The 27,975-nt window shown below is 59.2% G+C and overlaps 1 protein-coding gene across 6 annotated transcripts in view; it reads left to right on the plus strand.

The window, feature by feature from the left end:
• Olfm1 (olfactomedin 1) overlaps window positions 1–23,035 on the plus strand; it is a 33,961-nt gene extending 10,926 nt beyond the window's left edge. The window contains exons 1-6 of one of the 6 annotated variants that reach the window (XM_004640417.2): window positions 27–219; window positions 1,927–2,076; window positions 6,006–6,161; window positions 8,279–8,498; window positions 15,492–15,598; window positions 21,446–23,035. In XM_004640417.2, the coding sequence (XP_004640474.1) occupies window positions 70–219; window positions 1,927–2,076; window positions 6,006–6,161; window positions 8,279–8,498; window positions 15,492–15,598; window positions 21,446–22,120 (1,458 nt within the window). In that variant the 5' untranslated portion in view covers window positions 27–69 and the 3' untranslated portion in view covers window positions 22,121–23,035. Of the gene's footprint in view, window positions 220–1,926; window positions 2,077–6,005; window positions 6,162–7,769; window positions 8,099–8,278; window positions 8,499–15,491; window positions 15,599–21,445 lie in introns of those variants that run through there. The other 5 variants (XM_023700347.1, XM_023700348.1, XM_004640418.3 and 2 more) reach the window with 5 other exon arrangements.
• The last annotated feature ends 4,940 nt before the right edge of the window (window positions 23,036–27,975 follow it).

Here is a 27,975-nt window from a genome sequence, read left to right on the forward strand (position 1 = left end):
TGCCCGCCGCCTGAGGCTGCCCGGGCGCGGGGCCGGCGCCGGCGCGGCGCGGGAGGCGACTGAGGCGCGATGTCGGTGCCGCTGCTCAAGATCGGGGTCGTGCTGAGCACCATGGCCATGATCACCAACTGGATGTCCCAGACGCTGCCCTCCCTGGTGGGCCTCAACACCACCAAGCTCTCGGCGGCCAGCGGCGGGACGCTCGACCGCAGCACGGGCGTAAGTGCCGCGCCGCCCGGCCTCCCGCGTCCCCTGCGCCGGGCCGGGCGGGACGGGGACGCGGCGCCCCGGGAGGAGCGCGAGCCGGGCGGGCGGGGTCCCAGTCGGTCCCTCTCTAGCCGGGCCAGGCCGGGGGGGGGGGGCAGAAGCCCGTTCGGTGGCCCCGCACCCCAGCATCCTCGTGCACTATTAATGAGTCCCTCGTTCCAAAGCTTAGGAAACTGAGGCTGGGACTTGGGGACTTGTCCAAGGTCACTCAGCAAGTGAGGGGCGGGGGTACCGCTGGACCTACTTTGGGGTCGCCCCAGCCTGGACGCAGCCCGCCCTACTTAGTCATAACCGGGCGGGACCCGAAGCGGGTCCCAGAGCGCAGGGCACCGCTCCCCTCGCGTCCCCGCACGCAGGGAAGCGCCGTGCGTTTCCTCCTCCGGATGGGGTGCAGAGGAGCCGGTGGGCTGCTGGCAGAGGCGCTAGCTTATGTTTCTCCCCTGGCCTCGCCCACTCCTCCCTCCTCACCGTGAAATCGCTGCTTTTCCCGTCGGAGGAGCTGAGGCAAGGGTGGCCCGGGGCTCCTGGGCGGGACTCGGGAAAGTAGTGTGGTGGCCAGAGCGGGCTGAGCCGGAACCACCTAGCAGCTAGGGGGTCCACGTTGCAGGAGGGGTGCCCCGGCCGGGCTCCCATGAGTGGAAAAGAGAGCAAAGGACAGTTTCTATCCCACTCGCCTTTGTGCTGCCGAAGGCTCGCGTGCTCTCTGGAAGTCTTGAGGTGTGACCCCCGTCTGAGTCCCTCGGTTTGTCCTGCCAGCTTCTCTGGGGCCTCAGAAGTAGAATTTGCGTCCTGCAGGATTGTGTTCCCTGCCTCTGGTCCCTGAGCTCCTGAGGTTGGAAATGAATGAAATTAAATACATCACTCTACTATAGGTTCTCCCGCCCAGCTCCCCCCTCCCGGCCCTATCTAAAAATAGCAGGGAGGTGACCAATGCAGGAGCATTGCTGGAGGCCCAGCAGGGGCAGGGTGTGGGCTCAGAGTGCGGGCAGGACCATCCAGCGCGCTCTGGCCACGAGGTGGGCTTCCGCAGCCCCCAGGATGGAGGGTGGGGTGACCCCTGCGCGATAAATCACCAGCAATCTGGTGACATCAATCAAATGGCTCGTGGGTGGGAGCCCTCGTGGAGTTGGAGCTGATGTCCTCACGGGGCTGCCAGCAGAAAGCTTGCCGTGGCTTGGGGCTGTCGCAGCCCTGGGCGCTCCAGGGCTCGGGATTGAGGGCCATGGCTGAGGGTGCGTCCTCATCTGTCCTCATCTCCGCAGAGCTGGGCTCAGCTGTGCCTGCCTCCCTGGGAGGGAAGGTGTCTGACGGTGTCACTCTCTTGCCTCCCCTCCAGCAGCAGCGCCCTCTGGTTAGCTCCTATACACCCAGAACATCAATTGAGTTGGGTCAGAACTCTAAACAGCCCTGGGGTTGGATTTTAAAGTTTAAAAAGCTGAGCCTCTTCGATTTCTTTCAGCCCTAGGCCCCCTAGCAGGCCTTTGGGGGAGCTCCTTTATTCCCAGGAGCCCCTTTCCCTAGGAGGGGCCTTGTGCCTTTGGGCCACCCCCTTGTGCCTTCTCGCAGGGGCTGGCCACTGTGTCCCCGAGTTGCTGCTGATGCCTGACCTGCCTTTCCCTTTCCTCCCTGCGCCTGCACCTCACCTGCCCAACCCTGCAGGTGCTGCCCACCAACCCCGAGGAGAGCTGGCAGGTGTACAGCTCTGCCCAGGACAGCGAGGGCAGGTGTATCTGCACAGTGGTCGCGCCCCAGCAGACCATGTGTTCCCGGGATGCCCGCACGAAACAGCTGAGGCAGCTACTGGAGAAGGTGAGTCCACGCTGTGTGTGTGTGTGTGTGTGTGTGTGTGTGTGTGTGTGTGTGTGCATGCGTGCTTGCACCTGTGCCAGCCTTCTGGGTCCATTCATACCTCTGCTGGTGCAGCCCCACCTAAAGGTCTGTGAATGAATGAATGAATGGGAGCATGAATAGGTGGGTGAAGGGGCAGACAGAGGGGTGCAAGAGGATCCCCAGGGTGGTGCTGGAGGAGAGGGGTGCACCTATTTCCTGGTCCTGTGGACTGCACTGACGGCCCCTGCGGTACAGGGAGACTAGACTCAGGGTCCTTTGCCACATGTACACTCCCTCCTACTGATGTGTGTACCCCACAGCCTGAGAGCTCAGAACTGCTCCCAGGGGCTCAGCGTTGCGTGGCCATGCAAGTTTCTATGGTGGGGCATTTGGTCTGGGTGCTCACTGCTGTGGATGCTTCGGTTCAGAAGGACTGAGTGGTCACGACTTTCGTAGTCCCCGGGACAGCGTGTGTGGGTGGCTTACACATCACTCCATTACTCCACTTAATCTTCACAAGGAAGGTGTGGAAATGGGGTGAGGTTGTTAACTGATTCCAGAAGGAGAAGGTTGGGGTACCGCAGAGGACCCACCTTCCTGGTTCCAACAGCTGGTTAGCAGGGGAGTTCACCTGGCCAGCCAATGCTGAAGCAGCTCCTGTCTTTGCTGGGCCTTCAACCCCCTAACCCAGGCTACCTCTGGGGTTAACTGAAGTGCTGGGGTTCCCTGGACAACACTAAGGGGAGGGGTAAAGTATCTCTGCTCACCCACTAGGGATAGGAACAGTTTGTATGTGGTGCCTAGGGTCAGGGCCCCCCCATAGTGGGACCACACCAGACCCACACACCAGTAAAGCCATGACTTCCAGCAGACTGGCCTGAGATGGGACCCTGTGACTCAGGACACCCCCTCTGGTCCCCTTCACTTTGGGAAGGCAGAGGCTGTGGAGGACAGTCTCCCCTCCTGCAAGCTGGTCCCTGTGCCCCTCCCTCCTGGCTCCTGGCTCACCCACTGCCCCTCCCTGCTGTGGGCAAAGCACAGTCCCTTGTGGGGCTCCGTTTCCTCAGCTGTCAAGGCAGGAGGTGGGCCAGAGATTCTGAGATTCCCCAAAGACTGAAGTTGCTGGGTCCCATGCTGGTGCCCCTGGAGGGCATGTCCTCACCTCCGAAGCGTCTGTGGTTGCCAAGGAGCAGGGTGTATTTTTTTCCTGCCATCTTTAGCCACTTGAATAAATCTTTTGCAGAGAGTTACAGAAAATGCATTTAAGGGATCACACAAACATTTATTAACACCAAACAAGAGAGCTGGGGTCCTAATTGGGCCTTTAATTATTCAGATGCTGAAGAGAGGCTTGGGGCGGTGCGGGGGGGGGGGGGGGGCTCCTGTGGGAGGCTGGTGGCTGGGAAATGGGTTCCAGAAAGCTCTGGAGCCCCTGGGAAGGAGGCCTTGAGCTTTCCTTTCTGCCTACGCAGGCCACAGCTCTGCTTAAAAATTTAAAGCCCTGTTTCATGCTCGCGGGCACTCTATTTTCGGCGGCACAAGCCATTGGCTGGAAGACAGGCCACCTCCTTAGTGGCCTTGCCTTGAAACGGGCAGATGGACCGCGGCCGGCGCGGAGCAGCTTCTCCGTGCTGCCGCCTCCTCCTCCCCACTGGGGCCTGTGGGGTGGGGGAGGGGCTGGACTGAGCCCCGCCCTGGGGGCCTCCGCCGGAGGAGCCGCGCCCAGGCCCTTGTTTGCGTGGCCTGGCTTTGTGCGGAGGCCTCTGCGTGATGGCCTAGAGCCCTTGGGTGGGTGACGGCCCGACTGCTCAGAAGAGCCAGAGCGTGAGAGGCCAGGCTTTGGCGCCCAGGACTCCAGCCTCGCCCTGGCTGTGCAGCTGCAGCGATTGGCTTGGCGCCTTGGTCTCCACGTGTAAAGCCGCCCAGAACACTTCCTCCCCCAGGGATGTGCGGAGGTCACACGGGCTACGTGCGGGACAGGCTCTGCCCGGTGCCTGGACTCCTATGGATGCTCAGTAGGGACCCAGCGGCCAGACCCTTGCCTGCCGTGGACCAGGTGTGCTGGCAGGTGACCCCGCCCTCCTTCCCACCTGCTGCCACGCTGGCCAGGGTGCTGCTTGGCTTTGTGACCTTGGCTGTGGCTGTTGGCCTCTCAAGGACACATCTTGGAAGTAACAGGATTTGTGGGCCTCGGAAGAGGCTGTCTGTGGATGCACGCTCCGAGCACGGTGATGAACTGGAACCCTTTAGAGAAGGTTCGCTGGGGAGGGGCCAGGAGGCCATGACTGGGCGGGAGGAACACCGCTTCCGGCTGCTGGGCCACTTGGGATCTGCGATGTTTGTCTTTTAAATTGAAAGTCTCATCTTTAAAATCTGAAACGTGGTAAAGTAGTGAGGGAGGGGGCGCCGTGCAGCGCGTGGCCTCCGGACCAAGCCGCGTGGGCTCGGCAGGCTTCGCCCTGGCTCTGGGGCCTGGCGCTCAGCTCGGTCTCCTTGGCAGAAGGTGGGAAAAGGGTGCTGAGCAGAGCTGTCCACTCAGCTCCCCGAGAGTTCTTGTCCACAAGGTAGATGGGACAGGCGCGTGGCTTGGCATGGGCGGGGCTTGCAGCGTGGCCAGGGCCCAACTCCACAGCTTCACCCCAGGAGCGCTGCTGTCGTCCACAGACAGCAGCCAGTGAGGAGGAGAAGACGTCGGGGTCTAAGTCACCCCCACACTCTTACAAACCCGAAATTTTGAAGTGAATCGCTCTCTGTCACTTCCAGATCACAAGCTGGAAAGTCCCTTGCGTGAAGTGCTAAGAAGGCAGCGTCCTCTTCCTCCTCCTGAGGAGGCTTTAATATTATTTTAGTATCATTTCAGAGGGGAGATGGGCAGCAGCAGGTGGGATCTCACCATCGTCTGCGTAGCCACCAAGCAGGCAGAGCTCAGCCTTATACCCAAATGCTTGTGTTCCTAGAAGGGAAAGCATTTTCCAATTCAGCAAAAGAGCAGAAGTGGAGATTTGCTGTTGGAGGTACCTTCTTCCTCAGCAATCGGATTGGATTCAGAAACGACCCCCGCCACTGCGGCAGCGGCGGCAGCCTGGCTTTCTGCTCCTCCCCGCCACCACCCTGAGTGCGCTTGCACAGAGCCACAAGCCGCCTTCCTGCAAATGAAATGCTCTGGCAGGTGGCTGCACTAAAACTGTTTTTCTTTTAAGCTCTCTAAAATCCTGTTGAATATTAAAGTCCCATCTTGAGGCGAGACTCAATTCAGATCTGCCTGTAAAGATGTAAAACAGCGATCCTTCATTTGCCGGGTGATTGATTCCTGACTCCACGCTCCGAATGTGTGTGTTTGCGAGCAGTCATCTGCCTATGATATGGCGGGGTGTGATGGATCGCTCCGGAGATGGGGCTGAGGCTCGGAGCCGAGGCGGGAGAGGGGACGCTGGCTCGCATTCCGTACCACCCTTGCAGGAAGACACCCTGCGAGATGGGAGGGGAAGGCGAATTTACACCTGGGGAGGGGCCGCCTCCATCCTGCTCACCTCTTGCTATTTATGCCTGCCTCACTGAGGTCACATGAGCAGCACAGAAACAGCCCCCAGCCCCAGCCAGGGGAGATGGTAAATGGCCCCAAGTCCTCTGCCCAGAGCTGCAGCCGGGGAGGAGCCCAACTTCCGCCCAGGTTTGCACCCCTGGTTGCAAGAGCCAGACTGGAAGATGATGGTGGAGGGAATGTTTACCAAGCTAATTTGTTGTGCTCAGGGAGTCCTTGGTCCTGCTGGTCCCCGAGCTGGTGATTACCGAGTAAATAATGCACGGGCCCCTTCCAGCTGCCGGGCCCTGCCTGGGAAAGGCCCTGTGGCGTGTGGGCAGGGGGCGCCTGCTGCAGCTCTGACCTGAACCTGTTGCCCTCTTGACAGGTGCAAAACATGTCTCAATCCATAGAGGTCTTGGACAGGAGGACTCAGAGGGACCTGCAGTATGTGGAGAAGATGGAGAACCAGATGAAGGGGCTGGAGTCCAAGTTCAAGCAGGTGGAAGAGAGTCATAAGCAACACCTCGCCAGGCAGTTCAAGGTAAGTGTCGCTCCTGTCCTGTCCTGTCCTGTCCTGCCCCCTCCTCTCCTCTCCTGTCCTCCCCTTCCCTTCCTTCCCCTCCCCTCCTCTTCTCTCCTGCCTCCTTTCCCCTCCCTTTTTTCCTCCTCCTCTCCATTTCCTCCTCTTCTCTTCCTCCTCTTCTTCCTCCTCCTCCTTTTTGTTCTTTCTCTTCTTCCTCCTCCTTTCTCTCCTCCTCCTCCTCTCCTCCTTCTCCTTTCTCTCCTCTTCCTCCTCCTCCTCCAAGGCTGGGCTTGCTGTCCTTTCCTGCTTACCCCCTGCCCACAGAAATAGTGATTTGAGAGCAAGAGGGATACAAAAGGAGCCCCTGCCCTACCAAGGGCCGTTGTCCTTGGCATAGAGAGCTGCCCACCCTGGCCCTGTGCAGTAAAGATCCCCGGAGAGGGGTGTGCTCTGTGCAGCACAGACTGGCCTTGCTGTGGGAGCCAGCCTGGCTTAGAAGCCAGGGTCCTGCGCCCTCGCCCTCCAGCCAGGTCCAGTATGAGCTGCAAAGGAACATCACTGGGGCCCTTGTCGCTCCACAGCTGCCGCAGGTAATCACATTAGCTGAGGATTAGCGTAATTGATTAGAGCCGTTTCTGAGCAGAGATCACTCAAGGCAGTCTTTCCCATCTGACCTAATTTAGCTATGACAAGGCACGCTGCAGCTGCAGGGAGGAAGAGCCCAGGCTCACCCTCAGCTCAGGGTGGGCACCCCTCGTCTCCGGGTCACTCTGGACATTAAGATCGAGGTTCCTTCGACCTGAAATTCTATGTGCACATGTACGACTTTGTATGTGTGCACCAGCTGTGCTGCTATTAGCTCGAGAAATTATACACCATCTTAATTAAGGTGTATATGCATGTTAATTAGCAGTCAAGCCCTGATGTAAGTGAACAGGTCAAATTACACAGCCTCCTCGCTCGGCTAGAAATTGCTGACGTCCCTGTCTCTGTCTTCCTGTCCTTTTGTGCTAATGCTGTCCTTTGATGTGTTCCCTGCATGAAGCAAGAACTAATTCTCCTTTAAAAGCAATACATTAGGTAGATGAACCGGCAAGCTAACGAAGCTATAAATCTATAGTATAAATAAAACACTCGCAGGTTTCCCCTTTCGGGTGAAAAGCCTGGGAGGTTCTTGTCTGAGGCAGGTGAACGTTTTCGTCCTTGTCTCCAGTGTGTCATTGTGCATTACCCTGAAGACAGAGTTTGACCTTTTTGACCCAAAAGAGATGATTTTGGGGGAAGGCTCCCAGGCCTCTTCTTGGTGCCTGGAAGACCCCTCTACAGATGAGGTGTCTTTGGCAACCACCAAGTTTCTCACGTTTTGGACATTGCCCCCAAAGACATTGTCTGAGTTCCAAACTGGCTTTGAGGAAAGAAAAGCCCTTGTCTGTTACGTTGCTTGCATTACGAAATTCACGCCGATTGCTGTGAGGGAATCCACATCGTGTTTAAGTCAGCTTGTTTTGCTAGCGCTACAGTGTGATTTTTTTTTTCCTTAAAGAAATGACCATGCAAATATTTGTCTCTGTGTAAGGCAGGCTAGCGAGCTAGTTTTTCAACAGTGTTTCATTTTCTTGCTTGCAGGGCTAACTTAAAAGCGTTTTTACAATGCTGCAGTGACTGAAGAGGCAGTCCGCTCCCATGTAACCCTGAAAGAGCCAGAGAGCTTTTTGCACCACGCATTTTTACTATTATTTTCCAATACTTAGCACCATATCACTAAGGAACCTTGAATCCAACCAGGATCTTCCTTTGCATGTGACTCTAGTGGCATTTCATGAATAGTTTGAACCCTTGTCAATGCATTTTTTGAAAAAGAAAGAAAAAAAAAAAGAACTTTGTGTATGTGATTTAAAGCATGTAACCTTAAGATGTTGCATTCTAAACTGACAATAAAGACCTTTCCCAAATATGTTGGTGTTCTGAGGACTGTTTAATATGCTCTTCTAACTCCTTTGGACCAGAATAAATCAATGCATAACTAAAGCGGCAGTGTGCACACCTTCCCTCGCGTAGGGAGAAGCCAGGCTAAGGCAGGGTGTTACGAGTTCTTGCATGCACTGCACTGAACCCAGCTTATTTTAACCTTGCAGGCGATAAAAGCGAAAATGGATGAACTTAGGCCTTTGATCCCTGTGTTGGAAGAGTACAAGGCCGATGCCAAATTGGTATTGCAGTTTAAGGAGGAGGTCCAGAATCTGACGTCAGTGCTTAACGAGCTGCAAGAGGAGATTGGCGCCTATGACTACGATGAACTGCAGAGCAGAGTGTCCAATCTTGAAGAAAGGCTCCGTGCGTGCATGCAAAAACTAGGTAGGCCCAGCAGCCTGCGGGTGGGCGCAGCGCCGCACCGCCGGCCCGCTCACGCACACTTAGCAGTGGTGCTGAAGGGACAGCGCCGGCCCCCGCAGACTTGGCGGCGGTGCTGAGCGGACAGCACCCACCCAGCGAGGCTTGGTGGTGCTGAAGGGACAGCGCCAGCCCCCGCAGACTTGGCGGCGGTGCTGAGCGGACAGCACCCACCCAGCGAGGCTTGGTGGTGCTGAAGGGACAGCGCCCTCCCACACAGCAGTGCTGTGGTGCTGAAGGACAGCGCCCACTCACACTCGGGCTCGGTGATGGTGCCAAGGGACCGAGACCGCCTGGCTTGGGAGTTGGTGGCTGTGATAAGGCCCCTGGGTAGGACCCCTGAAAGACAGCAGCTTGTAAGAAAGGAGCAGTTAGGCCACGGCCTAGCAGGGACCATGCCGTGTCCAGGCCCTGCACCAAGGCCAGCTCCAGATCCCTTTACTTTGCATAGCTGGAAAAGAACCGGATGATGCTAGACCCACGCGCCATCTGATGGTGGAGGTGTGCGTGCGTGCGTGCGAGGGTGTACGCAATTGTGCGCGCGTTGTACGCGTGTGCTTTTGGGACACCAAGTCAAACAGAGCCGGCAGCATAGCTCCAGTTCCCCTAGGTTGAGAAGAGAGCTGACAAAGGCCCCGAGAGACTGAACGACACCTAGTTTCAAAAAAAGGAAAGGAGAACTCAGTCACACCACGGTAGAAGCGGTCCCTGCCCGTGCAGGCAAGGCAGCCCCTAGCAGCCAGGGCACACGGGGGTTGGGAGGAGCCCACTGGACTCTGGCGTTCCTTCCCCGGGTAGCACGGCCTCCTGGGGCTCAACTGTGATCAGTGACCCTCTTACCAACTTCAGTGTCTCAGATAGATTTGAGTGTGCTGTTGGTGGGGTCCATTTTCAGTAGCACCCTTTCTATCCAGGCTCAGTTTTTCTTGAAGATTAACCAGCCTTCCTTGCCAAGTGCTTCTAGCACAGGGGTGTTTCCAAGGGGAACTTGGAGCCGTTGTTAGGGCGATTGCGCATCATGAAGAATTTCCCCCGCTCTGCTGTTCCCGTTCCCCCTTTCCCCCTCCCATCTCAGGACTTATGATAGACAAAGACTCCAATAGAGAACAAACACCTTTAAGATGCCAGGGTGTTGCTAGGTGGAAGAGAGAGACTATTCAAAGGGGACAGACTCAGCCTCAGGTCTGGATCACTCCTAAGTGCCATTCTGGGTGTCCCTGGTAATGCTGCTGGCCCTGGGGTAGAGCAAGGGGGACATAGGCCGTGTCAGACAGATCATTCGCTGCACATCTCCTGAGTGACCTGCGTGGAGCCCAAGTCCCTGTGTGACAGAGAGGTCCCAGGAGGGGTCTGGGATGGACATCGTTCACCAGTTCTTCCTCTGATGCCATCCTAGGAGCTGGGCAAGCTTGTGGCGCACTCATGGCCTGAGGGATGTGTGCATGAGTGATTGTGGGCCCACATTGTCACTCTGCCCAGAGTGTGTGGCTCTGGGTCTGACCCTCCAGGCCTGCTCAGCATTCCCAGTTTGCAGTGGTGTCCCCATCCCTGGGATACAGAGCACATGTTTCTGGAGACATGGAGGGAAGGCTCCAGGCTGCAGTCCAGCAGCCAGGGAGCAGGGTGGGAAGTAGCCGCAGGAGGCACTGAGGCTGGGTGTCTGAGGGCTGGGGGAGGGGAGCTGGGCTTCCCAGCTGTCCTGGCCTAGTTGTAGCAGCTGAGTGAGTGCACCTGTTGCCCAGGGCCTGGGGTCCTTCCTACGGCTATGCTCAGGCTGCTGGAACCATTGATTCAGAACAAAGAGACTAGTGGGGCCCCAGGCTGTGTGGCTCCCTGACCTGGAGGACAACAGGCAGGTGAGCCTCTGCCCAGAGAGCTGTGGCATGGGGACAGGCCCTGAGGCACGGTGGCTGCAGGTGGCCCACACTCTGTGGCTCTGTCCATCAGGGGCATCCCTGACAGGCAGCATGGAGATTCCCGAGTGCCACTTGGTAGCTGCTGGTCTCACCTGGGCATTTGCCTTCTCGAGTTTCAGCTGCCGCATCTTCTGTGAAGGAAGGTCCAGGAAGTCCCTGGTCCCTGAAGGATGACAGTACAGATTAACTTATGTCACTGGCTGAGGGTTGTCTGTTAACAGGGTGGATTGGTAAGAAAGTAGGTGGTGATGGCCAGAGATGGTGGGTGGGTGGGTGGATAATAGGTAGATAAGCAACTGATCGAGTTGATAGAGGGGCAGATAAATAACTGATAGATGATTGAGTGGTTGATGGATAGGAAGGCAGGTGATCAAATTAGAAGACAGATGATTGATTAGCAGTTGATAGACAATGAGACAGGCTTAGCCGCTGCTGCCCCTCCCCTGCCCTCCCCCTCTTCTTTGCAGGCTTTTATTCAGCTCAAGATCTTTGTTTGTTTGTTTTGTTTTGTGGAGCTGGGGATTGAACTCAGGCCCTTGCGCTTGCCAGAGAAGCGCTTATTCCACTGAGCCATCTCCCTGGCCCCAAAGAACGGAGCTAGGGCTAGGCCCCCTCAGCTCAAGATCTTAAAGAGTCTATCAACACTCTTGGTTATTCAATTAGTCATCGCTTCAGCTTTGTAACAGGCAGCTGTGTCTAGCCTGGCCTAACAGCCTTGTGTGGCAGTGGCCTGGCACAGGGCTTCTGTGCTGTGGAAGCAACATCCCCTGCCGATCCTCCTGGTGGGCTGGATGCTGCAGGAAGCTGCAGCTCGGTGGCTGGCAGGGTCCCTTCTTTCCCCTGGCCTCCCTGGTCCTTGGCGTGCCTGCCACCTGTGTGGGTTCATGGTCTGACCTTAGTTGCCTTGACTCGGGACCAGGGTCTTGGTTTTCTTTCTGGGCTTGCAAAAGGCCAGGGGTCCCTGCAGCCCTCAGAAGTTCCAGTTAGAGCTGCTCTTGCTGTGGGCAGCCCCTGACCCCAGAGCTTACGCAGGCACAGGCCAGACCTGGAACAAGGGGCTACTCCTCCCAGCTCCTGTCTCCCTGGGCTTTCGTGCTTCTCCTATTGGCCAAGCCTCCTGCTCCTAGGCCTGGAGGTTGAGCCTGGCGTCTCCTGGCCTCTTGGAGGGAAGTCCTTCCTCCAGGTTCCTCTGCAGCCTGTCTTGTCCCCAGGGAAGGGAGAAGCAGTACTGCCCTGTGGCTCTCCTCCCCTGGAAAAGGGGTTCGGACTGCTCCTCCTGGGCACTGCAGAGTCAGGTCGCGGCTGCTAGACTGAAACCCAGCAGTGTGGCCGAGACCCAGCTACCTCGTAGCTGGGACATCGTGCTGCTGCTGTGTGGCCCCAAGAGTCTTCTGTGCCCGGAGTCACACCATCCCTGCATGAAGGCAGCCGGGTGGTGGTGTTCACAGGAAAGTAGGCAGGGGCCCCTGTTCCTGGGGGAGGTCAGAGAGTGATGCTGCCCCTGGTGCAGGCCCTGCGCTCTCCACTGGGAGCCCAGGCTGGAGTCTTCTCTTGTTCCTAGTACTGCAGAGGTCAAGAAAGGTGGACAGGCAGAGGCTAGCCTGGCCTCCGTCCTGGACCCCTGGGGGGGCTGGGCCTGTAGGCTGAGGTCTGGGGTCAGCACTCAAGGGTGCCTCAGCCCCTAGGAAGCAAGGAGCCAGCCTGAGTCTGTTCCTGGGCCGGCTCCCTCTGGCTCCTCCCAGGAGGTCTCAGGGCAGCCTGTGCCTGGGTCTTCTGCCTGGTCAGGAGGGAGGGGCGAGGGGAGCGCATGCTGGCCCTCTTACTGCCTCCCCGAGGCCCTGCATCAGAGCCTGAGGCCCGGTGGGGCCTGTGCACGCCGTTTGCATTTGGGACATTTGTTTGTCCTGCTCTTCATGGTTCTTCCAACCTAACTCTCCCCAGGGCTACAAGGATAATTCTGGGGATAGAGACTGGATCCCATGCGGTGGGGGAGGGGGGCAGCCAGTCTGCTCAGCTGCCCCTGGGGCTTCCCAGAGACCCCGGGCCTGGCCTGAGCAGTGTGTGTTTTTCTCCCCGGCCTGTCCCCCATGATGGCCTGGTATTCTCAGAGCGACCTCCCAAGAAGAGGAGAGGTACTGGCTTCCATGCAGGGGTGTGCTGTGGGGCCTGTCCCTGCGTCCAGCCTGGCCACCGACCCTTGTGTGAGGCCGTGCCTGCGGGGTACTGCCGCTCCCCACTCTGCCTGCAGGATGGAGCCTGCGGGCTCTTCCTGTGCCTCCTCTCCCCTTCCTCCCTGCCCTCCACCCTTCGCTGTGCCCGCGTGAGTTCGCGTGACTGGGGGGGGGGGACATTTTGCTGAACTGGACGCCAAGACTCCACTGAGGCTCTGCCATGGATTTTTTAGATCCTGTCAGTTCCCGCGGTCTTGGCAGATCCAGTCTGGACAGAGAACCAAAAATAACTCCCTGAGTCAAGGAGGGCAGGCTGCCTCCAGCCCTATGGGCCCGGGAGCTGTGCCCGAGGCCAGCAGCTATCAGCGTGGTGCTCATGGCCAGGGTTTGCAGGCTGGCACCGTAGCCAAGTGTGTGTGTGGAAGAGGGCACCGAAGAGGAAGCCCTGGTGCCTGCACAGCCTGGAGGCCCGCGTGGGCGGGCCGTGGTGGCACCGCCGAGGCTGCCCCTGCCCTGGCTGCGCTGAGAGTGGAGTCCCCTTTCTGTGCACCAGCTTGAGCTTACGGTGGCATAGCTGTGTGGCTGGCATTGCTCTGCCTCTTTCCTGGCCCCTCCCCTTGGAGGAGTCCTGGGTCTTTCCCGCTCCTTCACGGGGATGGCTGGGACGGCGAGTCACCACAGTGCCCTGGCTTGGCCCAACTGTCCCTCTGCTGGGTCGGACAGGCAGTATGGTAAGGTGTGCTGAGGACTGAGGCACTCAACCACTCCTCTTGGGGACAGGGGAGGGAGACCCAGGCCCTCCTGTCCCCCAGGAAGTGTGTAGTGCCAGCCCAGGTCCCCAAGGGCCTGCAGGGTGGATTCAGGTGGGAAGGCCCATCCAACAGGCTGAAGGAAGGCAGGGGAGGGATGCTGGTATACAGGCAGGAAGGGCAGGCAGTGCCAGGCCTCTGAGCTAATGTGGAGGTCCACGTGTGGCACACAGGACAGGTGTCTGGTCCCCTTTGGGTCTCCTTTGAGCCTGGGAGGAGCTTAGTGGATTTAGGACACAGCTTGAGTGAGAATTTAGCTTGGGAAGACACAGTGGCCCTAGGCAGCGTGACCCACAAGGTGCTGCTGGGTAGCAGCCAGCTGTTGTCACCTGGTCACCCTACAGGCAGTGGCTCCTTTGGACTTGAAAACCACCTCCCTGGGTCAGGGCAGGTGTTGGCTTCCCTCTCTTCCCCTTCCCACAGGAAATTCACGGGGCCCATGGCGCCCTCTTCCTGGGTGCTGGCCATGGGCAGAGGGAGGGGCTGGAGACAGGAATGTCTGTGGGGAAAGCCAGCCCCGTTGGATCTCCTGGCCCCTCCCCGCTAAGAGGAAGCTGCTGTCTACCCTTCTCCCTCGGGCCCCAGGCAGCCCTATAGCCCTGAGGTCAGCAGGAGCCAGGAAGGAAGAGCCCGGGCCGGGTGGTGTCTAGCGGGGCCCCACTTCCTTTCACCCCCGCAAAGCCCCAAGTGGCACCCTGGGTAAGAAGTCGGTCTGGGCTCTCATGGGAAAGGACCGTCCTGGGAGATTTCCAGGGCCACCCCACGGCTCTTCCTTCCAGTGCCTGCAGAGCTGGCAGGGCTTGGCCTCCGTCCAGGCCTCTGCGTCCCCGTGTCCCCTCCTCAGGGCTCGGACAGGGCAGGGCTGTGTGCGCAGAGCCCAGCGAGCTGCTGGCCTTGAGGGCTCAGAGTTGCGGTGGAGACGGGGACGCGTGCAGAGCACACGGTGGCGTGGGGACAGTGGTGTCTTTTCTTCTCCCAGGCTGGGCAGGGGTGCTGGCCTCCGACTTCAGCGGGGGCCCAAAGCCCAGCTTGCCTCTGCTCACCACGGCTCTTAATCCGGCCAAACCTCCTGCCGCCTGGAGACGCACTCCCCGCCAACGCAGGGGCCGGGGTTCAGCCTTTTCATCTTCCCTGTCCTGGCCCATGCTACAGTTGACATGGTCAAGCCACTCTGTTTTAGGGTGCATCAGGCAGCACCCCGAGACAGCAGGGTTGTGGCCCGTGCCGCGGTAGCCCAGCTATGCCCTCTGTAGCTGGCCTCGTGCTTCTCATGCGGGGGATTATTCCGGCTTCCCCTGGTCCCCAGGTTAAGTCAGACAATCTTCTGTAAGCCTTGGATCTCTTCTGAACTTTGCTGAAGCCTGTGTACACATGCTAACGCAGGGGCCCTGGATGGGGAAGGGAGAGGAGACTTTGGGAGCGGCCCTGCGGGGCCGCCCAGTGACATCTTCAGGAATGCATGGCCCTCCGAGATGCACCAGGCGAGTGGCTGTGGCACGCTGCATGGCTGCCGGTGGCGGGGCTGGCATTTCTGCAGGAGGGCAGTACATGAGAGAGGAGTGCGGGGCCCGCTTGGCACTGAATGGCAGGGTGGCGCCTGGGCACATCCCTTGCTGTCCCAGCTGCTGTCTGTGAGGTGGGAGGGCTGCTGAGATCACATCCAAGATCCCTTTGGGTCTCGTGCTCAAAACCTAGGCCTTGGCGCACACGGTGGTGGTGCATGTCTGTAATCCCAGCTACTCTGGAAGCTGGAGCAGGCCGATCACAAGTTTGAGGTCAGCCTGAGCAGCACAGTAAGACCCTGCCGGGTACCCGTAGCAGCTTCGGGAGGCCGAGCTACTGCTATTCCCTCTTCCGAGAGGAGAGAGCTGACCGTGCTAGGCTGGCTCTTCCCGGAGGTGTGGTGCCTGCTCTGTCGGGTCCCCAGACCTGCTGTATGTGGCCGCTTCTCATTCTTCCTTCCCTCCACAGATCTGGAGTGACAGGGGCTTCTGGTGGGGCTGCTGGCAGGCTGTGCCCTCCCTCCAGCCCTGGGCCTGACACCCGTGTGTTCTGTTCCAGCCTGCGGCAAGTTGACAGGCATAAGTGACCCAGTGACCATCAAGACTTCTGGCTCGAGGTTTGGGTCCTGGATGACAGACCCTCTGGCCCCAGAAGGTGACAATAGGGTAAGTGTCTCCTTATCATGTTGGGGGCCACTTGGACAGGGGTGACCTCACCATAACTGGTCTCCGGGCTCACCCCAGTGTCAGCGGGACCCCCACCAGGGCCGGGACCCAAGAGTTGAGTCTTCTTCGGGGCAGGGCTCAGGTCCCTCCTGGACACTGTGCTGGGTTGGTGCTGAGACCCTCTGTCCCCAGAGGGCCACAGCCCATCTCTGCCTGTGCCAGGGAAGGAATCCTTTAGGCCTTTCTTGTTTTACCCGTGTCTCATTTGTACCTCATTTGCCATTCCTTTCATGGCTGATAGAAGCTCATGTTCCTTTTTGATTTTGGGAAAAGCCCTGAGTTCTTTTTTCCTGGGCCTTTCCTAGGGGCAAATCTCTAAAAGGACATCCTCACCCCAAGGGTGCTGAGGTCCTGCTGCCCTGGGGCTGGTGCGCCAGAGCCCTTTGCGAGCCCGAGCAGGTGGCTGCTGAGGGTGGAGGCAGCCTGGCCCCAGCTGGAGTGCACTCCACTGCTCCGGGCCCAGGGAGGTCGACTTGGAAACCACAGATCCTGGTGCTTTCACCGGAGAGTCTGGAGTGGAGAAGGCCAGCTGTGCTTCCTTCTGGGGCCTCGGGGTGCCTGACGCTTCTGTGTCTCCCCATCATGCTGCAGTGGGCAGAGTCCCCACCATGTGGCCCCACATGCCACCAGGCAGCGTGTCCTGACCCTGCTGGCAAGCTCGGACTACTGGTGGGGTGCAGAGGATGGGGGGTTGGTGTCAGGGTGGGGACCGCCGGCTTCGTCCTGTGTTCTGAATGCCAATGGCAGGTGCTTGGAAGTTTCCTGACAGTGCTGCTGGCTGCTCTTGGGTTGATTTTCACGTTGTGCCCCACTAGGGGAGCCCCCCTCTCCCGGAGCTGGGTTAGGAACATCCACTCACTGCTCACAGGGCTAGCAGTGGTGGCAACATGGGGATAAGATCCAAACGGGAGCTTGGCGATCATGGCTATGAGCCTGGCACTGTTCTGAACCCCCGGCATCGCGTAGGCCACGGCAGATGCAGCCACCGTGTGTGTCCCCCAGTTCAGGGGCTGTCATTCTTCCCAGGCTGATGAAGACAGTGTCCACACCACCTATGTGGGAGGGTCCCCCACTCCCCCAGGTCTCAGGGAGGCTGGCCCTTGGTGCCACTGGAGCAAGTCTGTGGGGAGCGCGGGCCTCAGGGCTGGCACTGGCACCCAGCGCTGGAAGCCGAGGCTGTTTGCTTTGCCTGGTGGAGCGAGGGTGTAGGTCTACAAAGCTGTCAAGGTGCCTGCGGGTGCTTTGGAGAATTAGACATCATTTTCCACTTTATGACTCTGTCGCCCTTCAGGAGAGGAGGCAGTAGTGGCAGGCGGCGTGCCAGCCAAAGCACCCGCAGGAGAAGGGAAGCCTTTGAGGGCACACGCAGCAGGACCCAGGTGGAGGAGGATGGGTGCCAGGCTGCGGGTGACACATGGCCTGGGGACCTGCCCCAGGCACTTTGGCTCCAGCCACTCCGCACGGTGGCCTTCGTGTCCCAGCTTGCTGAGAGCACATCGCTGGTCCTGCCATTGATCTGGACCAGCGGTGTTTTGTTTGTGTTGGTCTTTTCTAATCTCCCATACAGACATGCAGGAGACCAATCACTTGGCCAAAGAAAGCAGTCGATGCTGGCCTCCGGGCAGCGTGCTGTAGAAGCCATGTCCAGGGCAGGAGGGGGAGGCACTGCTCTGCCTGTGACAGCCAGCCAGAGGCCAGGAGGGCCAGGCCAGGAGGGCGGAGCGGCAGGAGGGCCGTGCTGCACCCCAAACAGGCCCTGCTGGATGGGCTGTTAGCACAGCATAGCTGTACACTTTGCCCCCATCCTGCCTCCACCCGTTTATTAAGCGCCAGCTGTGTGCCCCGCGGAGCTGAGCCTGGTCCCTCTCCAGCTTGGTGGCACTGTCCAGGCTGTCCACCTGATGTGTGAGCCACCCGTGTCAGGCTGTGGCCCATGAGACCCCGCAGGCTCCAGGGGCCCCGTTCCTGGCTCTGTCCATGAGCTACCCTGCCAGGGCTCAGCTCCACAGCCCTCATGCCAGCCTGCCAGGGCTCAGCTCCACAGCCCTCATGCCAGCCTGCCAGGGCTCAGCTCCACAGCCCTCATGCCAGCCTGTTTCTGCCAGTACACACGGACACTAGGAAGGGGACCCGCGCAGATCTCGGCCATCCCAGGACGTTTATGGGGAGGAAAAAGCAGTGCCCTCGCAGCCCTCCAAACTCTGCCGAGCCCCCCAGGTCCTCTGAGACCATGCAGCACCCGAGATTCCAGAGGCTCTGGACTGGGCAGAGGCCACGGGTCCCCGCAGCTCCCCTGAGCTCCTCAGCAGTTCCCTGGGGCGTGGGGGCGTTTTTGGGGCCACCCCTCCACCCCCTCTGTCCCTCCCCTCCTTCAGAGCTCGCTTCCCTGGCCGGCCTCTCAGCATTAGCAATTCTGGGAGGAGAACACGTGACAGCTGCTTCCAGGCCATGGGGAAGAGCAAGCTGGGCCCAGGGCACCGAGAGGCCCTTTAAATAGCACCTCTGCGCAGCCCCCATGTGGCAGCCCCTGCATGGCCACCTCGTGGGCTGCCTGAAGAGGGGCTGGATTCCCAGGGAGACCAGGACAAGACCTCCTCTGGCTCTGCCCTGGCTGGCTGGCCCTCTTTTCTGAAGAGCAGATGAAAATGGGACAGTCAGGAGGATCAGCATTGCCACTGAGCACCACTGAGAGGGACCATGTGGGACTACACCACAGCAGGGAGACCCAGTTTCTCCCGGGAAGCAGCATTGGGCACCTCCTCTCTGAAAGTGGCATCTGGGGCTCAGCTGATGCCAACCATGGGCTTCATGCATGGGAGGGGGTTGAGCAGGGACTCAGAGCCTGCCACACGAGGAGGCAGAGACCAGGGCCCACAGCTGCAGGATGCTGCAGAGAAGTGGATCCGAATGTGTCCTCTCAGGCCCGCCAGCCTGCACTGTGGAATTAAGGAGAGCCCTGGGACATGCGATGGGGGCCTGCTGCCACTGGGGTGCAGGGATCCCTGGCTGCCCTGCACTGTGTGGTCTGAGGGGTTCCAGCCTATCTTTTATTGGTGCCCATGGCCGTGGTGACCCCTCTGTGGGCTAAGCCCACACAGATGACCCCCTAAGACTGCCAGCATCCAAGGGCCATCTCCCGCTAGCCGCCCCAGGCGGGAGCAAGTGCCTACTCTGCCCACGCTGCGTCGAAGCCCTGTCCCCAGCACTAAGCCTGACCTGCTGGCCTGCTTCAGACTGGCTAGTACTAGGTATAGGAGCCAGGCTTGGGCTGTGACGTGGGGGACAGAGCTCTGTCTTCCAGGGGAAGGAGGAGTAGAAGGGATGGGTGGACTGAGAGAAGTCCCAGCAGGCTCAGCCCCAGGCTCTGCCACTCTAACTTGTGATGTTTAAGACCCATCATCTCTGTTATGGGCTATCCCTGACCTCCGCCTGCCCAAGGCAGCCGCGATGATCCAAGTTCCCCAGACACTGCCCGTATCCCCTGGCCAGGACAGTGGTCTTAGGCCCAGGTTTGGAGTCAGCCCTGGCTCTGTCCTCAGCAGAGTTGCCAAAGCTCCACAGCCTCAGCGTTCTAGTCTGCAAATGGGGCACAACCAGCTCTGTGGGTGCATGGGCTGGCCTGAGAACTGAAGGCAAGGGGGGAAGCTGGCACCCAGCACCGTGGCCACCCTGAACAAAGGTACATGGTGCCCAAGCTCTGCCTGGGACCCAGGACTGGGCACCTTTGGGGCCCTTCCGAACCATGGATTCTTCCGGAAGGTGCCAGCATGGTCTTGGGGACACTTTCCCAGAGACAGACGAAGCAGCACTGATGGATTTAATCAGAGCCTGGGGCCTTGGAGAGGTGGGGACGTCAGGGTGCGGCAGGTGGAGGGGACCTTGCCCAGCATGGAGAGATGGTGACGGCCAGGGGACACCATGAGGGCCCTGCTTATGCCACAGAAACCGGTAGCCCTCCAAGGTCCCCCAGGGTGACTGTGACTGTCCTTCCCACCCTAAGCTGTGTTTGCAGCAGGTCTTGGGTCCTGGGCCTAGTTTACCAGCAGACAGAAGGAAAGGTCATGGGAAAGTCACTGCTCATGGAGTACTGATATCGCTGGGCACTGGACCCTGGGGACCCAGGGACACGTCGCTGGCCATCTGCCGTCACAGGGAGCTGGTAGGAGAACACCCTCAGAAACACCGTCCCTGCAGAGACGGGGCGCAGTGGCTCAGCATGAGGGGATCCAAGGTCCACACGGGAGCTAAGCTGGGCAGAGGCAGGGAGCTCTCCGTCCCGGGAGACAGCCAAGTGGGGGCCGTGGAGGGTGGCAGGTGGGCCGCTCTGAGGCCACGTGATCGAGGGGGCTTTGCACGCGGCCCTGGTGCCTGCAGCTCCCCTCCCGACTCTAATCCGTGACCCACATCATGGCAGGCGGTGCTGCGGGAGGGGAGGGGCACCCACAGCCTCCAGTGAGCCTGAGTTAAAAAAAACTCTCATTAAAAACAAAAGGCGCATCTGCCCGGGAGCACATGAATGGGTGTCCCAGAACAAGGTTATGATTTTTTTTTTAATTTTCCACGCATGGGCCGCGCCAAGTCTGAAAGCTCTGCATCCTTAATCTCTCCCGCAGCCGCCGCGCTCTTGATGGATCCAGCAGCTGTCTCATTGCCAGACAGATGCGTGCGTGGGGACGGCGCAGCCTGGCGGGCTCTCGGCTGCTGACTGCGCGGCTTTCTCATGTGCTCCTGCGTTAGGCTAAAGGGTTTTGTTCAAAGTCTAGTGCCTGAGTCTGCTGGCATCTAAGCAGCCGCAGCGCCCCCTTCCTCAGCGGCCCACGCTGGGGCCACTCCCGGGTTTGTTGTCTGGGTGGATTTCCACAGCCAGAAATGTCTGCAAAGCCTCCGATCTCCTTGGAGGAGCGCTTTCCCTGGATTAGGTGTGACCCCAAGCGATGACGTCCACAGCCTTCCCAAGGCTAAATTAATGACGATGCGCCAGGCGGGTACCAAGACCCAGCCTGTGCCACAGCGGGACCTGGAACGGTGAAAAGGCCTCGCGCATGGTGGCCCACTGGCGTCCAGGAAATGGCCCTCCTTGGTGACCTTGAGAACACCTCGCCACGCACATCAGTCACCAGGGTTCTAAGCACCTGTGCTTGCCTAGGGCTTGAAGCTGTGCCCTTCGGTGCACTGTGGAGATGTGGTGAGCCGAGCCGGGCTGGGCCTCAGCCATGGACAGGGCAGCAAGCAAGCAGGTGCGGCCAAAGCCTCACTGCCCGGAAGGGTCCAGGACAGGGTATGCAAGGCCACACACTGATGTAGCCGCTGCATGCTGCTGCACGGAGCAGCTGCAGCCCCTTGTGTCACGAGGCAGCAGGGCCCAAGCTGTCCAGTTCCATACCCGCCTTCCCCAGGTGTCCTTCCTCACCTTGCAGGCCTCATTCTCTGGTGAGGATGTCACCCTGTCCCTTCTGCAAAGCCCTGTAGATTTGGAGGAAGAACAGAACACACCCTCGTTTTTTTGTTTACATTTCTTTCATTTGGCTTTTCAGTTTTTTGAGACAGAGTCTCACTTTGTAGCTCAGGCTGGCCTCGAGCTTGCAGCACCCCCCGCCTCAGCCTTCTGAGTGGAGGACTGCAGGCAAGCACTGCCAAGCCTAGCCCTTTAATCATAAGGAATCCTTTCAGGCTCTGAGAGGTCTTCCTCTTGCAGATCCCGGGAGGGAGGGTGCGGCGCCTCCCCGAGACCCCCGCCCTGCCGGCCCAGCCCTCCGCGAGCACTAACCGGGTGTGCTGTCCCTGCAGGTCTGGTACATGGATGGTTACCACAACAACCGCTTTGTCCGAGAGTACAAGTCCATGGCGGACTTCATGAACACGGACAACTTCACCTCGCACCGCCTGCCGCACCCCTGGTCGGGCACAGGGCAGGTGGTCTACAATGGCTCCATCTACTTCAACAAGTTCCAGAGCCACATTGTCATCAGGTTCGACCTGCGGACCGAGGCCATCCTCAGGACACGCAGCCTGGACTATGCCGGCTACAACAACATGTACCACTACGCCTGGGGTGGACACTCGGACATCGACCTCATGGTGGACGAGAGCGGGCTCTGGGCTGTCTACGCCACCAACCAGAATGCCGGCAACATCGTCATCAGCAAGCTGGACCCCGTCTCGCTGCAGATCCTGCAGACCTGGAACACCAGCTACCCCAAGCGCAGCGCGGGCGAGGCGTTCATAATCTGTGGGACGCTCTACGTCACCAACGGCTACTCGGGGGGCACCAAGGTGCACTATGCCTACCAGACCAACGCCTCCACCTACGAGTACATTGACATCCCCTTCCAGAACAAATACTCCCACATCTCCATGTTGGACTACAACCCCAAGGACCGCGCGCTGTACGCCTGGAACAACGGACACCAGACCCTCTACAACGTCACCCTCTTCCACGTCATCCGCTCCGACGAGTTGTAGCTCCTCTGCCCAGAAGCCGAGGGGCCAAGTCCTCTCCTCCGAGGGCCCCCCACCTGTGAAACAGCTGCCAAAACAATACTAAGAATACTAACAGTACTAATTCTGAAAAAAAAAAAATCATCAGCAATGATTCTGAAGCCGAGGGGCGGCACTACCTCCGCATTCCTCCCGCTCAGCTGGCAGGCGACAGATTCGGAAGAAGCCCCCGTATTTGCAGCTGGAACTGCAGCCCCAACCCCCCAGCCGCCCGCCGTCCCCCTCCGGTCCAGTAACCTACTTCGGCAGCAAGGCAGTGACTGTTGACCACTCCCGCCCGAGGGCAGCCCACTCTTAGGATCGCATGGACATTCCCTTAGGCTGTGGGCAGTGCCGACGGTGTGGCACTCCTGTCGCCGCCCCGAGCCCCCGCCCACCTTGGCGGCCTCCTCGGGGGCAGGGGACGGGGGCGCTCACGTCCGTCGAAGCTGCATTTCCTGACTGTATTGTTGTCTCTTAGATTAACTGTGTTGAGGCTGCCCGTAGCTCATGGACCCGTGTCTAGTACTTCCCGAAGCGACGGTGGGCGTGTGTAGTGCAGTTGCTGTACCCGCGTTGTTCGGCCTCGCGTACCCCGTAGATATGTCGTGCAGTGTCTGTCAGTCCTTTCCTTGAGGTGGTGACTTCGTGCGTTTAGTGTATGCGATGGATGTTGTTAATGCCACGCCGTGGTTTGGGTTATCAGTGGATGGCTCTTGTTTCTAAAAAGAAATCAGTGTTCACCCTTATAGAGACCTAGTCAAGTTCATGTTGATAGTAATCAAAGGAATTCTTCTCTTCTTGCTCAGTTATCTGGATCGTGTAACTGCAGGAGCAAAGGGCTTGCTCGGGAAACCCCGGTTTCCAGTGGGAAGGAAAGCTCACTGTTTAGGTAGGGCAGAGGGAAAGTTTGTACTGTCCAGTTACCTAAGGAACAATAAAATATTAGGAGATGTTGCTGCTTCTCTTGTCATTTCTGGGGGTCTGAACACGCGTCCCAAGCACGAGTGATGCTTCACTCGTGGGGGGCTTGGGTAGGGGGCTTGGGTAGGAGGGGCTTGGGTGGGAGGATTGTGACACTCCTCACCCCCACCCCCACAGCTGGAACTGGACAGTCCCTCCCTGGGAAGCCGGCCCTCCTCCCTGGCCTTGAGACGTGTCCCTGGGCAGCGCCCCTGTAGGGTGGAACTTTGCTGAATGCCCTGGGAGCTGCTGGCCCACACCCACGGCATGATGCTTCTGGCCCAGGTGCCGAGGGGGGCTGGTCTGGGCCCCGTGGCTGGCGTGGGATTTGGGGTGCAGCCCTTTGCTCCCTCTGCTCTTGTGGCAGGCAGAGCTGCCTGCAGGTCAGGTGTAGAGTCTGAGAACAGCTAAGGACTGTGACACTGCAGTGACCTGTGGGAGCTGGAGAGGAAGCGGCTGTGGGCATCTGGCCACCACATCTGACCTGGTCCCCGCAGGGCACCAGGACAAGTCACTGGGAACACATGGGTGATTAGCAGGGTAAAGATGGCCTTGGAGCACTGGGTGGGGAGGTGGGGGGCCCCGGAAGCCCCTGGAGGTGTGCTGGGCACTGCGGGTGGGCGGGGCTTCTCACAGCCCTCATGGCCACTGGCATGCGTGGCTGCAGTGTGGCCCTTGGGTCCCTCTCAGTGGGGTGGATGAGGCTGGTGAGGCTGCTGCCTGTAAACAGTCCAGACTAGGGGTGGCAAACCCATGACACACGTGTCGCTGCAAGCTGCTTATCATTGACAGCTCTAAAAGATTCGCCATCCCTGGCCTGGACCTTCACTGCAGTGGGCAGCGGCCTCTCAGCCCGCCCAGCCTGTCCCTTGCTGTGCTCCTTCGAAGTGCTCAGATGTCAGCTGCAGGAAGGACCTGCCGCAGCACCCTCTACTATCGGGGCACGGCTTGCTCTCTGGTCGTCACACAAACTGGTGTCCCCCGCTGCAATGAGACAACAGGCAGAGGGGAGGGGCGGGCGGGCGGGCAGCTGATTCCCCCCCAGCCAGCTGACCCCACGCCCCGCTGCAGGACCAGCCTCCAGTGAAGTCCCAGATGAGGGGCGTCTTCTCTCCCTCTTATGGCTACAGAGGATTTTGGAGAAAGACTGCATACTTAACCCCTGGGGACAGAGGAGCTGGTTATTGATATGAAAACCCAAGTCTTAATAAAGCCATCACTCAGCTGGCCAGACCGACCATGCTCTCGTTTTGCCGCGCACATTGGGGGTGGGGGGAAGGTGCAGCCGTTACGGCAGGAGTTATGGGCTGATTTCCGCGTCATTTGCCCTTAACAGCGCAGTAAAACACAAGTGTGCCTTAACCTCTCCACCGGCCCTTCCAGAAGACAAAATAATGGTCCGATAGGTCCAGCATGGATTTGCTGTCTCAGACTAAGTATTTGCTAGGGAAAATATTCTGCCAGGAGATTAAATACGCAAGAAAAATGGCTCCATCCAGAAGGCAAATAAAACAGCTGCCTGCCACTAAATCTCCCAGGTTCCAATAACGGACTGGGCTGGCTAATGGCGGAGCATCTGCAGATTAATTTTCTTTATTAGAAGTTTGGCCTGGAATCAAAACTGAGCAGTTCTGGGGAGTGGTTTGAGACCACAGCATGAGACAGACACAGTTCTGTCTGCAGCTGGGTCCCGGACCTGGCTCAGTTCCAGGGGTTCCCTTCCAAGGAAGCGTGGGACAGGGACCACGGCACCCTCAGAGCTTTCCACAGGATCCCTCTGAGCCCCAGGGTCAGAACTCGTGGAGGGCTGTGGGCTAGCTCTCCTTCCTGGCCAGCGCATCTAGGGAGCCAGAGTCGCCCACTGGCGGCCTTCGGAGTGTGGGTGGAGGCTGGTCACGTAGGACAGCCACAGCAATGAAGTGGGCCATTCAGGGGGCCATGTTTGCTGCGAACTAGCGGTTGGCACCCTTGGTCCACTTTTCTTTCTATTCCTTTCTTTTCTTTCCCCCCGTCTTCAGGAGCTCTGTCTGTGTGAAAGCGAGGCTTCGTGCCTGCCCTGTACCCTGGGAGTGCTGCCTGCCTGGCCATTCGTCTCTTAATTTCGGTTATGGTGACTTTATCCAACTGTAGTCAGAATTATCGGCTAGTCATTTCCTGCCTTTGCTTCTGAGCTGGAAGGGAGCCGGTCTCTCTGCTTGGGCTTATACGGAGTTTGCCCGGTTTCCTCTGGGCCTTTTGAGGGTCCTTCTGGGGTTGACGCTGCGCCCGCTGGCTTTACCCTTCCAAGGCCACTGCACTGCCCCGCAGCTGTGGAGCCAGTGCACTCACTGCCTCTCCGCCCCAGCTTCTGTGTCTTTGGGCTTATTTCTGGGCCCTTCTCTCAGGGAATCTGTGTTTGGCGCTGTTCTTACAAGTTCCGCTCACTCCCAGGTCTTCAGGCCCGTTGACACAAACAGGGCGGGCTTCTCCCCCGTGGGTGAATACGCATGATCGCTGAGATTTAAGGGCTCCACTGTGGCTCAGAGCCACCCTTAAGAAGCTTCTGCGCCCTGGCGCCCACTCCTGTGGTCCTCCGGGAGTCTTCCCCGGACTACCTCTGGGATGTGAGGGGGACTCCTCCCTCAGTCTTGCTGGGTCTGGAGAGGCTGCAGTGGTCTCCAGGGACTGTCCCTCTCTGGGTAGGTCTCTGTGAAGTGTTGCCTTCCTGGGACAGCCTTCAGAAAGACACCCACCTACGTGGCCCCGCACTGTCCCCATGACACAGAATTGTCACGGGGAGCCCGAGCAGCAGCCAGAGCCTGGCTGACAGGTGGCAGGGCAGCCCCGCGCATGTGCAGTGTCCTCGATGTCCTTGCTGGTGACTCAGGGCACAGCTTGCAACGTGAGGTGTCAGAACCTTGCTCGGTGAGGGCCTGGCTTGGCCCCCAGTCCTGGGCAGTGAGTCACAGAGACCGGGTGCTGAGCAGGCTCTCAGAGGTATCCGAAGCCCTGGCCAGCGCGGGCCACCTGCTCCACCTCCAGCTACCAGGGCGGGGCCGGCAGGTGGGTAGGGATAGCACCCCTCTGCGTGCCCTGCTGTTGGCAGGTTGCGACTCTCTTAGGTCCTTGGCATCTCAAACAAAGAGATGAACAGGACACAGAGAAGCCAAGGTGAAAGCAGGACTTATTACCCTAGCGCCCACCGGCCAGTGAGCAGCCAGGCATCAGGGCCTGGAGTGGGCTCACGCCAGTTGGCGACCAGTCTCCTCCATTCTGTGGGAGGGGCAGGTTTTAACCCTCTGGGGACCTCTGAGGGATGGCCCTGGCAGCCAAAGCCCCGGGGGTAATCAGAACCCAATGTACACAAGGTGCTGGTGAATTATGCCTGAGTTGGGGTCACCTGTGGTTGTTTGGGATCTTCCGTCATGTACGTGTCCCCAGGCATGGCATAGTCCTTCGAGGCTGGTGCTCTGTGGTTCCCAAAAAGCCTGTCTCAGGCCCTCTGGACGCTCACAGTACATGGACCTTGTCCTTCCTGGCTGCCTGTGGCCCAGGTGCCGGAACCGGGGACATTGGCTCTAGAAAGACAGACTCTGTGCATCAGTGAGCAGACCCTGGAACCAGCGCCCTGCCCAGGCCCGTGGCCACCCTGCCCAGGCCCATGGCCGCCCTGCCCAGCTGCCCTCAGAGCCTCTGGGCCTGCGCAGGGGTCTAGGCCCGCCAGCCCGGCCAGAACCCTGTGCAAGCCCACGTGCTGGGAGTCCATCTTGGCCTCCTGTCTGTGTGTCTGTCCCTGCTGGCCTGGCTCGGTCTCTCCATCTGGCAGGGCAGTTCAGCCCTGTGCAGGGTTACAGCAGCCTCTGCTCAGCCTCTACCGCATTAGCACCTGCGCTCAGCAGGTGGAGACGTCGCAGCCCAGCGGGACCAGTTAACACCTGTACAGCTGGCGGCAGCCAGTTAGCGGTGGCCCAGGTGGGACCCTGGCACTAGCCTTCGGTGCTGGCTGGAGAAGGTGACGCGATGTCACACTGGTGTCCTTGGCCAAGGAGTCCCTGGGGTCTGTGGCCACAGGCTCCCTCCCTCCCTGGGGGCTGCTTTCTTCCCGGGAGCGGGGCTGGAGGAGTGAGGCTTGGAAGACACGGGACTGTGGGAGCCAGCGCTGGGCCAGGCAGCAGGAATTTCCTTATTGAGCTTTTCCTTCCCGCTAAGGGCTGGGAGATAAGGTCTCCAAGAGCAATGTCAGAGCAGCTCGTTGGCGCTGCCTCTGTCACGCTGACTGAATTCTTGGTGGTTCCGGGGCAGCAGCCCCTGCCCGGGGACATCTGCAGTCCACAGCCCACAGGGGGTCCGAAGGAACTGCCACCAGGGTGACAGGGCAGGCCCTTTCTGGGTTCTAGCCTTCTGCAGGCATGGATCCCTCACCAGCAGCTCCTGGGCTGTTTGCCTTGTTGGGTCTGCACCTGTTGTTCTGGTTAAGCTGGCAGTGATGCCACTGGGGGAGAATGTCTGGCTCTGGGAGCTCTGGGTCCACACAGTCCACCAGGTGCTCAGGGGCCTCCATGTCCTGGCTACAAAGCCAGCAGTGACTTCTGCCATAAAAATTGCAATCGAATATAGACAATTGTAGGTCCTTGGCCAGTCCTATCAGTGCAGTCGGGAAGCGGTCCACAGGGTGACTGGTGCTGGAAGGGCAAGCCTGGGGCCCCTCTGCCTCTTCTCCTGCCCAGTCTTCCAGGAATCAGCTCCAAAGGCAGCAGGGAGAACACCCTCCAGGGAGGCTCTGGGGACACCCCAATGGCTGGCCATGGTTAAGGCTGGGGAGACTCCAGAACTCCTGCTCCCCCCACCCAGGCTGAGCATGCACTCGGGGTCAGGAGTCTGTGGTGGCACCTATAAAG

The sequence above is a fragment of the Octodon degus genome, unplaced genomic scaffold, assembly GCF_000260255.1.
Source record: "Octodon degus isolate 3935 unplaced genomic scaffold, OctDeg1.0 scaffold00123, whole genome shotgun sequence".
In the NCBI taxonomy this organism is placed as follows: Eukaryota; Metazoa; Chordata; class Mammalia; order Rodentia; family Octodontidae; genus Octodon; species Octodon degus.